The following is a 12,580-nucleotide window of genomic DNA, read 5'->3' as shown; positions in this document are numbered from 1 at the left end:
GTGAGATTACCCAATTTACAGTCTTCTAGGATTAACTGTGTGAATTTCTCTCTATTGTATTTGCTTATACATTTTCCTCTTTTTTTCCCCTAACCCTTCTTTCCTAACCCTGCCACCAATTCCTTTAATCTACCTTCCCCCTTATTGCCACCACCTCCTTTTCCTAACCTCTTCCTCCTGCTGCTGCTGCTGAGTAAGATGATTTTCTCATTTCTGGTTTTTTCATCAGGAGTGCGTGAAAGACTCCGTTTCATTTTTTCCCTTGTGGATTACATTCTCTTTTTCTGTCAAAGGCATCACAATTCTTTTCGGTTACCCATGTTCAAAGCCTCAGTGCTCCCCCTGTACTTCTCATACTTAATTCATCAGCTTTTTAAATCCAATCAGTTGCCAATTCTTGTCATTTTTTGTCTTTATAACTTATATTGCCCTCCCTCATCAGATCCCTGCCTCGCTCGAGTCATTCCCCTGTCAATCTGCTCTCCACTTCACCTGCTTATCCATCACCTCCACAAATGGAGGTAGCCTCATTCTACACTAGATCCCTCCCTCACTTTGGGATGAACATTCCCCATCTTTCTTCTCCGTGCTTTTGGATTGGGTGGGCCCCAGACCTGAAAGTGAGAGCCACTTTCAGCATGAAGCCTTTGTAAATTCTCCAGCTTCCAGTGTCACCCCCCCACACACACACACACCTCTTATCTAGTCCTTTTTTAAGGAACTATTTTGCTTTCTATCCAGTCCTGAGCACACAGTAAGTGCCTAATAAATGCCTTTTCATTAATGCACTGTCGTCATTCCTAACACCACCACCTCCTACCCCACACATAAGCTTCTGAGATAAAGGATCGTTTCATTTTTGTCTTTGTCTTTCTTCAGCCAGTGCTTGGCACATGGCAGGCATTTAATCCATGCTTGCTGACTGCTGGCTAATGCGGGGAGGTTCAGGGGTTCAGAGTCTTTTACCCCTATTGGCCAGCTAAGGAAACCATCAGAAGAGCTTGGATTTGGGGACTGCCTTGGTTCATTACCTGGCTGCGTCTCTGCTTCAGCTTGATTTTGACAAGGAGGAAGAGGCAAACCAAGGAGACCACCACAAAGAAAGCCAGGAAAATGCCCATGTCAAAGTACTCAGTAGGTTGCTGGGGGGAAAAAAGATCACGGTTAACTTGTTGCTTTGAATTTATTCAAGTGCTCCCAGATTTCCCGCTTCCTTTATTTTCATCCTGAGCAGTACCTCGAGTAACATTTGGGAATTGTGGCCCTAAGCGTAAAGGAGTTACTGTACCCTCCCCCTTGCTGCTCATTCTGAGCAGAGATGGAAAGCCCGGCCCGGCTGGTGCCTGCTGGGCAGCCAAGGCACTCACAGCAAGTCCCCAATATTACCTGTGCAGAAGCCAGAAATGAGGGTCATACTTGAGGGAACAGGGATCCTCAGCCCCCAATGATATACCAGCCTTCACTACCGTGGTTCGTATTTACCATGGCGCTACTTTGCTTTTCCTCCTCCCAAAGTTCCTCAGGAACTGTCTCTGGCTCTCAGAATCTTTCCCCAAACCCAGAAGATGTTCTATTTCATTCTTTCTAATTACTCCAACCATTTTTTGCTCTAATTTCTCTAAGACTCCCCTTTCTGTAGAGGTTGTAGACAGTAGAGAATGAGAAGGTTGGGAGGCCTTCAGTATAGACAAGAGAACAAGAATGTGCTTGGGAGAGGGAGCCCAGCAAACAGGGGCGCGGGGCAGAAGGGGGCCGCTCCGTGTCTGCGGAAGACCATGTAGGCATTTCTGGCATCTGTAGCTAGAAGGCAGAGGAGGTTTCCAACCCCGTGACTCAAAGGGTCAGGTACTGGGGCATTCGGGCTTCATTGCCAGGGGCCATCAACAAGGCTAAAGGGGAAGAAGAGGGCCGGCTAGGTTAGCAGAGGGGTCTATGAGAACCGGGGGAGCGGAGGGCCGCTCTGCAGAGCCTGGCCCGGCCTCTGCCTCTGGAGCCTCACCCGGGGCGGTCGATGCTGAATCCTTGCTCGCGCCACCTTCTGCTTATTCACAATGTTCATCAGCTTGACGGCGTCGGCCCCTTTCACGTACACCACCGGCCTCTTCAGCGGGTCTTCCGAGCCCTGGTTTAGCTAGCAAAGGAAAGAAGATGCCAATCAGTGAAGTCCCTTCAAAGGCCCCTGAGGAAAGTGATTAAAAGGGAGGAACAAACATAGGGCTGGAAGGAGATCAGCAGGCCGGGCTCGGAGGCCTTCTCTAAGAGGACGGCCCCTAAGCTGCCCCACATGCCGGGGGCCGGCCGCGGCTCTCCAGCTCATTCTCCGTTCCCGGGGCCGTAGGGAAATGCTGGACCTTGCAGCAATCGAGAGGCAGAGCCCGCACGTGAGTTACTGTCTCAGTCTTTGCTCACTTATACTGAGCCCCACGAGCCTGCCGGCCCAGCCTCTCTCCCTCTCTTCTCCATCAGGAGACAAAGCCGAGGCCTCTGACAGCACAGGGCGGCCAACGAAGGGAGCCAAGGATTTACCTGATCGATGGCATCCGGATTTTCGGAGACGTCAAAGATGACCGCAGTTGCTCCGCGCTGCACAGCTCGCTTGGCCTGAAGAGACAACACAGTTAGCGCCCGTGCTCCGGCCTCTGCTCGGCCCTCCAGCCAAGACTATGCTCAGGGAACCCGAGAAGCCTTGGCTGGGCTGCAGCCCCCCAGCCATTTAGAGGGTCCACATGAGGATTCGTTACCAGTGGTGGGAAATAATTTGGGTTCTTTCCAATCAATGGTTATTCTGAATTTTCATTATATATTTTCTCTTAAAGAATAGGATAAGATTACATCTTTACCTATCCCTACTCCCAGGCGCTGTGGGGAATACAGAGAAAAGAAGACAACCTGCCCTCATGAAGCTTTATCTAATTAGGGGAGAAGATTGGGCAGCGGCTACACAAAAGTCGCCAGTAAGGCACGGGCTAAACAGCTCTCTCCACAGGTGCCCTGGGATGGCACAAAGTCTACTCCGACAACCTGGCAGAGAAGCGGCTGTCCTGCAAGGCTGAATAAGAAGGCAGCTGATCACCCCTGCAAGTCAAGTCAGCAACAGAACAAATGGCTTCTTCTGGGTCCGTGGGGCCATCCAGCCACCAGAGGGCAGGCTTGGTCCATGGCTTTTCAGCCAACTGGTGCCTAATTTGACTTGAGTTCTAAAGTTTTACAATTCTCCAAGTTCTACAGAATGCCCAGAGGCTCCCCCCTTCTGCTTCTGAAGCACCCACAAATCCCCACGTCGTGCTGGAGAACTGGGAACCTCAAAGGGCCTTCAGATCTGGGGCCTGGACTCGCTCATACTTCTTCCCAATCATGGGGAAATGGACCACGACTAGCTGGATTTCAACAAAACTCTTTGTATAATGGGTAGATGAAATCAATAAAGAAGAATTGTGATTTGGGAAGTGCAGTCCAACAAAGCATTTAGTTCATCCCTCTTTGCAAAGCATTTTTGAAGCTTTGGGAGTCATTAAAATCAAGTATTGAACTAGCTAGACCTTAAAACAGTGACACAACATCTTGACCCAAGACTTAGGGTGCAGAGGGGTGGAAGATGTGTGCAGCAGAAGGAGAGTCAGAGCTTCTCTCTCTTGCTGAGATGGATGAGTCTCACGGTCGCTCCCAGACCCAACTTCATGGCTAACCCCTAAGCCAGCCTCCCAACCCTCCCCGGGGGGCTCACTATATGACAAAACCCCCATTGGCATTAGCCCTACTACAGATCTGAGCCCCCCCCCAACTCTAGCAATCTATCAGCCTCAGCTTCCCTGGTAGTAAGGAGTCAGATTCCACTCACCCACCATATCCAGGGAAAACAAGTTGTAGAAACAGTAAAATATATTTAATCCCATTGCTTTCAAGGAGAATTATATTTATTAGTACAAAACCAAAAAGGCCTCTTTGTGCCACTGCTAAGTTCACTAACTTTTCTACTTTCCATGTTTAGGGAGGTTTTATGATGCATTTTATACACATGTAGAAGTACCAGCACCTAATCTGCAAGTAAACATACTGGGAGTGTGGGCCATACATTTCTCTTCACCGGGTTTGTGATCTAAAAAGATCACCGATCTCGGGGAATAGGATTCGGAGAATCCAACTCATTCAGAAAAGCAGGACACAGAGCTTTTTACTTATTGTCTTTTGTTAGACAGTACCCAGATCAACTCAGCAAATCTCCTATTTATCTTGAGATATAGGATAATAAAATGTGATCTAAGAATGTAAGGTGGATCCTTTTTTTTTTTTTTTTAAAAGAAAACCACGACAATGATAAGATTCCACAATCTGGGCCCAAACCAGGTCTCCAGCATCCGGGTAAATGGTCCATGGGAGCTTTCCCCTAGGGAAGAAAGGGGCACGCCAGTCCTGACCATCGGAGCTTAGGGAGGAGGTAAACAAGCCGCTTCTCTGTACCTTTCTTTGGCTTTCATTCTAAACTCGGATCAAGCACATCAAACAGCACCTGAGGGAAACGAGCTCTGTGAACTCCCATTTTTCGGTGCTGGTCGATGAGCATCTCCAGAGCCCGCCTGTCCGCTTTGATGCGGGCACACCTGGAGAGGCCCTAATCGCTGCTGGGGATGAAAGGCTGAAGGAATTCGGGGGAGAGTAATTCCCTTTGCTAGTGCAGACACATGCCTGGGAGGCAGGGCTCCGGCACGGCCCGCCTCATCACAGGCCCTTTGGTCTTCTGGCTCAAAGGAAACATGAAGGCTCAGGAATTCAGAGGCTGGAGGGATGAGCCCGTTCTGGCAGGGGATGATGGGAAACAACTGACTTGGTTTCTACACTGTGTAAAGCTAGTCAAGAATAAGTCTTTGAGTCCAGAGACCCCCGACTGTATCTTACAGACTGCTCCCCATAGTCCACTCTCCCGAAGACTTGACTATGTGTGTGAGGGAGAAGGGAGCACATTGGGAATACATTTGTGTCATAAGAGAATCAATACTAGAATTTATGTCAAAAGACCTAGTCTGAGCACCTAAACTCTAATCGGTAATTATGGGGCATTGGAAAAGTGCTTCACCAAGGGTGACCACACTCCCCGTTCTTTATGGTGGCTCAGGGGTCATAGGGAGCATGAGCCCCACCATGTCCAAATCAGTGAGGAAGCTCCCTTAGGCACCTGGTATCTGGGACATTCCAGGGCTCTGGCTCCAAGACCGACACCAGTATGGACTCTCAATGACAGTTCCAGTTGATTGGGGTCAATCACAGATATAGAGCTTTATAATTTTCAAAGTATTTTACGAATCTTCTCCTTTGATTCTCATAACAACCCTGCAGACAGGTGTTATTACCACCCCCATTTTTCTGATGAACAAACTGAGGCAGACAGAGGGGAAGTAGCTTGCCTAGTTAGGAAGAGTGTGAGGCCTGATTTGAACCCAGTGAACCATTCTGAACTCCCCGCTTCCCTAAGGCAGGCCTGAGCTCTATACCAGGGACCTTGGCTGCTGCCGGGCCCAGAATCCTTCCCCATCGGCTTCCAGCCCACCTTTGCAGACCACCCTACATTCTGTGTTTCAGCCAAACGGGCACATTCGCTGCTCCCCACTCAGGACCCTCTACTGCCTGCTCTCAGTTAACTTCCACAGGTAGAATGACTCCCCCCCTCCTCCAGCCAATCCACTGCTCCTTCCCAAGTGTGGTCCCTTGTACAAGATGCCTTTGCTGCTGCTCCAACTTGGTTCCCCCAACTCCTATTGACTTTCACCAATTCCTCAAGGGCAAAAGCTGCTAGGGGAGGGCCGGATGTGTCCTCAGGCACCATGACTGGCACATAAAGTACTTAACACTGGACTGACTGGAAGCCACAAGACTACATTAACTCAGTTTGGTGAAATACTACCACAAGAAAACCCTTTCTCCTATGGTAGTGCAAGTATTTCTGTCTCTAACCAACGAGAAGAGTCTTGCCTGCCCGTCACGCCGTTAACGCCTCAGTGGCAATACCAGCCCCCCGACCTATTGCCCGGTAGCAGACATTTGCTGGAGGTGGGGTTTGTGAGTTTTTTTTCTCTTTAGAGGTCTTCGACAAGAGCCAGGACATCATCTATGTCATCATGGACTCTCGTTCCATGTTGGAGTTGGACTGGATGGTGGTCAAGATCCCTTCTGAAACTCAAATTCTGTGATCAGAGCTTAGAAACTATCTTGGTTTCTATTTGTCTGGCCCTGGGCAAATTGGTCCTCATCACATCTTTTCTCCTCTGCAAAATGAGATTGGATGCGACTCTAAAGCCAGTAACCTGAATTTGAACTCCACTGATATTTCAATCATATTGCCCTTAGGAGAGTTAATAGAACCTAGAATTTTGAAGAGGAAAAACCTTTGTAAATAGAGAATTCTCTAGTCCAGTCCCTAAAAACACCATAGACACTAAGTTAGCAGTCATAGGCTAATGAGGACAAGATGGCATCCTCAAGTAGTCAAAAATCTCTTTGAGAAGCTTTAGTTCTATAAGGGAAGGAGACAATATAACATAAGAATGTAAACTGATATGGAGAAGGAAGCATGGAAGTGGTACCTCTGGTGTGTTGCATAGCTTTGCTGCTCAAGTTTAGAAAAAGACACTGATCCAAAGTCTACAGACATGGCAGCCTCCGACCGTGGCTTCTATAGCTCTTCAGTGCTTGGGAACTGCTTTTTAGTCTGTCATTTGAGGCTCAAAAGTTTATGAGGGTGGTACCATTAGCATGTACGATCACTCAGCTTGTAACGAGAGAATGAGGCTCTAAAGGAGACATGCCCGTGGTCCTTTCATGAAAGGTCAAAAGGATGTGATACCTTTGTACTTGACCATGCTCTGTAATTGGCAGTGCATGAACGCAATGATGAAATCTTAAGCTCTACAAGTCAGGACCAGTTGTCCTCATTTGTAAAATGAAGGACGGAATTAGATCTGAGAGCCCTCCCAAATTATATAAGGTAATTTGTTTAAAGGTTCACCTCACAGGTATCCTAGCGATATTTTCCATTTCACCAATATGGCCTGCCATTCGCGAAAATGAATTTTTGGCCAAAAATGTTGATGTGGCCAAGATTCTGGATAAGAGCCTCTCTGAATTGAGCTCAAGTGGTCCTAAATACCAGGCTGACATAGAACTGGCCATCATTCAAAGCCCTGGGTCCTGATAGGACTCACCAAAACTGGCTTTCTACAAATCCTTCAAGAGCTCAAATTGCTTGCATGTGTTATAGCGATAACATAGGGTTCTTGTAGGATACCCTGTCCCTAGCAATGTCAATTCGACTCCTAAATATCTGTTAACTCTCTACTAAGTGCAAAGCACTGTTTATGATGTGAAAGTTAATGTGCTGGGTACCAAAGTGGTATCCAATGATGAAATGGAATGAACAAACAAACATGGAAGGATGATGGACTGCTGTGCCATTATTCTAGGCTACCAGATACAGCTGTTCTAGGAAATCACTCTGAAAGCAGATGTGGTTAGACCTGGAGGAAGTGTTTATCTCAACATGAATGAGCATGGTATTTTCTAATAACTTCCTTACCGCCCTGTGGTTTTGAGAACATTAAGTCCTAGAGTTGATTATGTATACCCATACACACACACACACACACACACACACACACACACACACACACTCAGTTGGCATCTTGGTTTGCAGCAGAAAGCTGTACCAGAATGGGGTTTGGCTGGACGACACACTCGAGTCAGAGGTGGGTCAAAATGCACCACATCAACCTCCCTCCTCCGGCCTAGTGACTGCGTCTCGCTTCTCCTGGGTTCCTGCAAATATCTGGGATTTCGAAGGTATCAATTCAATCTTCACTGATGTAAAATGTGATTTCTCCAGATGTCAGTCCCGACAGAGGCCACAGCTACGACATTTATTACCTGGTGGCTCGCCAGAGAGGATGCTCTCCTGAAAAACTACTCAGCTATGACCCCAAAGGCCTAGTCTATCCCTGAAACGAAGCTCACTCAACTCACTGAAAGATCGTGTTCTGTGGCTGCTCTGGTTGCCACTGTGGCAAGAGAAGGAGAATGGGGCTGGAGGTGGAGGGCGGGAGAAAAGCGGAAAGACTTTAGGGCAATTTCTAGTTCAGAGCTCTCTACCTCTGACAAACACTAGGTTTTATTTTGGGTATTTTAGACCTTTCACAACATGCCACGTTAACACAAAATCAAACAGCAACGGTACTCAAAATGGAATGAGGTATCTGCTGTTCCCTGACTCTGGAGGTATTTGTGAGTGAGAACAAGATGGAATACGATCTGTCAGTTCAGGTTGAAGAGTTTGAAAGTTTAGAGTTCTAAGTTAACCAGCCGCCTCCACCTTCTTCCCACTTTCTTGGTTTAACAGGCAGCCTTCACGCTCAGCTTAGTGTTTATGGAAGGGCACAAGAACCTCCATCACCCAGCACTATGGTGGCCACAAGCATCACTTCCTGACCGTTCTGCACTGGCCGATGACGGGAGTTCAGAGTTTCTGATTTGACTTTTTCGGACAACGGTGCGGAGGATGCTGAATGAGCTCCAGGAAGCCCGACCCGGAGAAAGCCCCTGTTCATGCTGCCATCCTCCACCTCCCTTCAGTCAATAGTGAGCACTCATGGGCACAAGACAATGAACTTGTAGGTTCAATAAAGGAGAAAGAAATCACCAACAGAGAAGGACTTAATCCTACTACCTAGAAGGAAGAGAGAGCACATAGTATCACTGGAGAAAGGCGCTGCTCTTGGTAGCGACAAGATGGAGCAGCCACCATGACCATAAGCAGCCGAACAGATGGTGGCGGGCCCCGAATGTCAGTCGTGCCGGGAGACCCAACAGCAACCACCGCCAGGAGCCCTGAAGAAGACAGCGGACGAGGTTACAGAATCAAGCCCAGGAGTCCCTCCTCCTAGCTCTCCTGACGACCTTAGGGAAATGACCTCATTTCTGGGAGGTCCAGAGTCCCTTCACTTGTAAAAGAGCTAATAAAACTTGCATTACTTGCCTCAGTGCTGTGGTGAGAAAAGCTTGATAAAAATGGGAGCTCTCATGAAGCTTGAATATGTATGTATGTATATATGTACACACACGCACAAGTACATTGTCATCCGCACCTATGCAGGTAGGTATTGCAGACCAGGGAAGAAATGCAGTTTGTTTATAGAGGGTTTAACAATTTCTGGATTACCACCAATGATGTCTCCCTAATAACTATTCCTGCTTTATTAAGTGAGGTAAGAAAAAGGCATTAAAGTGTTTGAACATGGCTGCCTGGCAGCACTCAGACTATTAATCTCATTTCTCTGCTCCATGAGGGTAAAGAAAATAATCTTAATAGTGGGCCTACAGCATGGCTGTATTTTTCTCTAACTATATCCCTCTGCATCAGGACCAACTGTTAATATAGGAAATCAACAATAACAAGAACCTGTTTGGGCTGCTAACAAATTGCTGACATTCTGGCGGGGTATGAAGTGGACCCCCCTCAGCAATCCTCCCTGACAGGAACCTTAGTGATTAATGGAGATCTTCTGAGTCCGGCTGCCTGACGGAGAAGGGTGAGGCGCGCCCAAGGGCCCCCGGGACCCTGGTTCTAGGCCTTCATGTGCCTTTATGTGGACATAGCCTTCGGCCAAGTCCACAAGAATAAAAGGACAAGGGAGCAAGTAGGAGCAGCAGGAGTTCAGCTCCCCTGGGGCCATCCCTGGAGCTCAGCTGTTCCTCAGGGGAGTTGCTTCCTGCCACATGAGTCTTGGTGAGCCATTGGAGGAGAAGGCCCTCTACCCGTCCCTCCAGGATATCCACCTCCAGGCAGCACAAGAGAATACTGGTCCTGGAAAGCCCTGACTCGAGTCCTGAGGAGTATGGGATGACACAGGCTGGACAGAACAAGGTCCTTTTCAGGTCTCAATCCAGGAATGCTACTGTTGAAAATGACCAGGGTCACATTTGTGACCACCCACAGCAGAGTGAGCTTAGCTCCAGAAGACTGCTATGGAGGAAGCACTGGAAGGGCCCTCCGAGGGCCCCACCATCCAACCCCATTTTACAGAAGAGGAAATTGAGATACAAGGAAGGGAAAAGGACATGCCTAAGGGCCCACAGGTAGTATCTGGCAGGGGCAGGGTTTAACTTCAGATCCAACTCCAGGCCAGCTCTTTTCCTGCTGAACCTAATTAAAGGTCCTACCATCAAGGTCAGGAAAGTGTAGGAGAATGAATGCTGGCGATTTTGGAGCGCTGTCATGAGGAAAACAGCACGTCCACGTGAGCCACGTCGAACACTCGCTGTGTAGAGAGAGAAATGGAGTCTTCTCTCCACTGGCACAGTGAGTCCCGGCACGGAGCCCATCGCCGAGAAATGACAAAGCGGGACATCAGCCCGACCACGTAGGGAGACAAACGTGTGGTCACTGGAGAGGGCGGGCCTGGGAACCAGGGCAAGGTGAAGAACTAATGGAAAGCCTCCTCCAATGTGCGGAGTCGATCATCTATAGAGAATTTCTAGGAGGAAAAAAAAGGGATGGGGAGAGGAGGACTGGGAAAGGGAAGAAGGAAGGAGGGAGATCAGCACTCACTGAGCACTCCCCTGCCCCGGGCCTGGTGCTGAGCCCTGGGGCCACAAATCCCTGCCAAAGACAGTCGGGGCCTTCCCTCTGCCCCATCAGGATGTCAGGACCAGCTCCTCATCTCACAGCGATGGAGCCACAGTGTGGGACAGAGAGCTGGTCATCGTGTAACACGTGCAGAAAATGTGCGGCGCCGCAGGAGTCCTTCGCCAGTGAATGGGCTAGGACCTCTAGATGATGAAGGCCGAGCCGGGAGGCCGCAGGAGTCCCTCCGTCCGGGGAAGCCCGACGGCTCCTGCCCATCCCCGCTTGTCTCCAGCTCCTGCCAGTTTCTCTGGGACCCCCGGTTCCCTTCCTGGCAGCCCCCTCACTTGTCACTTTTTCCCTGCTCCACCTCTCCTCCTGCTTTCTCTGGACATGACCACCCAAGCACCGGGCTAACGAGCCCGGCTGGCAGCTGCCTGCCCTTCTGCGGAGCCGTGAGTCACCAGATGACACAAGTAACTCTCTACCAGGGAAGGGATTTGGGTTTCCAAGTCCTGTTTCAAGAAGTGCCATGTTTCCAAAGAGGAGCCTTTCATTCCACAGGAAATGAGGTCACCCACACCCACACCCACACACTCCAGTAACTAGTGAGAAAGTCCTGGGGAAGAACTGAGGAGGGTCTCACGGATCCCAAGGTTTTCAGAGCTGGAGAGGTGGAGGTCTCCGAGGCCATCTAACCCAAGTCCCTGTTACCGAGAAGGCAACAGAGGCTCAATGGGTAGCACCACCAGCTCAACAGTTTTTAAATGACAGAACTGGAATTTGGGCCAAGAGACTCTGAAGATGGGAGACTCATTAGTGGTAAGAGAACCGAGACATGAAGGAGCTGGGTTCCAATCTGACCTTAGACACTTTCTGGCTGAATGATCCTGAGCAAGTCACTTCATAACCTCTATCTACCTCAGTTTCCTCAATTATAAAATGGGTACAAAAAACAGCCCCACTACAAATAATATGTGTAAAGTACTTAGCAGAGTCCCTAGGCCCTAGCACAAAATAAATAAATGTGCTAAATAACTGTGTATTCCCTTCCCCTTTCCCAACTAGACGTCCAGCTAGATGGGAAAAACTGGGGTGGGAAATTATTCTCTTCTATTCACTGGGTTTGGAGCCAGACAAAACATTAAAGCTTATCTCGTATAACCTTCTCATTTCACAGGTGTGTAAACTGAGTCCTGGAGAGGGGAAGCCATTTTGCCACGGTTCTAGTTTGTTAACTGAGAGCAGAAGCCTGAGGCTGGGCTTGCAAGGTCTCTGGCATCCGGGTTCCTTGGTCACCTGGGCTCCCCCAACCTCTCTAAGGCTCAGGGTCTCCCCCGGAATTTGGAGATCGGCTCCCCGAGTCACCTGACAGGAGGTTGGCCCGCCCCCCAAACGGGGAATTCTTGGTAACTTAAGAGTCAATGGCCTTCTCCCAGGGCCCATCTGGGCGGCTCCGGCCCTCGGGCTCTCCCTGAGGAGAAAGGCGGGACCCCCGCGTCCCAGGTGACAAGCAAAAAGCAGGTCCCCGAGAGGCTGCCGCGGCCGGGCGCTGGGGAGGCAGCAGGGAGCGCCAGGACTCTCCCGCAATAGACCCGAGACCCCATTCCAGCATTCCCGGGGCTCCGCTCTCCGTAGCTTAGTTACAGCCTGGCCTGACCTTCCAGGTTTCCCTGGCAAGAGATCAAAGGGCCGGAGCCACAAACAGAGGCAGCTTCGCTCTCTCCGTGCCCCCCCTCCCACCTCGGGCCGGCCCCCTTCCCCCCTCAGGCCCGGCCCAGCCCCTCCCCCTTCCCCCCCAGCCCAAAGTGTTTTGTTTAGAGAGCCAAAGGGAACAGGCAGAAGCAGATCTGGGGAGCGCTGAGCTCCCGGGCGCTCCCTCTACCTGGCGGCTCCCACCCCCCCATCCCGCAGATCACCACCCCTACGAGAAAAGGGCAAACGGCCCCAGCACGGAACTGGGGAGCAGAAGCCCGC

General features: G+C 49.7%; 1 protein-coding gene across 2 annotated transcripts in view; it reads right to left on the bottom strand.

Moving 5' to 3' along the window:
* ZNRF3 (zinc and ring finger 3) overlaps positions 1–12,580 on the bottom strand; it is a 170,743-nt gene that overhangs the window by 10,769 nt on the left and 147,394 nt on the right. For both annotated transcript variants that reach the window (XM_051973049.1, XM_051973048.1), the window contains exons 3-5: positions 2,527–2,601; positions 2,000–2,131; positions 1,032–1,142 (exon numbers count right to left, since the gene is read on the bottom strand). In XM_051973049.1, the coding sequence (XP_051829009.1) occupies positions 1,032–1,142; positions 2,000–2,131; positions 2,527–2,601 (318 nt within the window). The remainder of the gene's footprint in view (positions 1–1,031; positions 1,143–1,999; positions 2,132–2,526; positions 2,602–12,580) is intronic.

This window comes from Antechinus flavipes, chromosome 1 (genome assembly GCF_016432865.1).
Source record: "Antechinus flavipes isolate AdamAnt ecotype Samford, QLD, Australia chromosome 1, AdamAnt_v2, whole genome shotgun sequence".
Taxonomy (NCBI): Eukaryota; Metazoa; Chordata; class Mammalia; order Dasyuromorphia; family Dasyuridae; genus Antechinus; species Antechinus flavipes.
This window is presented reverse-complemented; position numbering and strand designations above follow the sequence as displayed.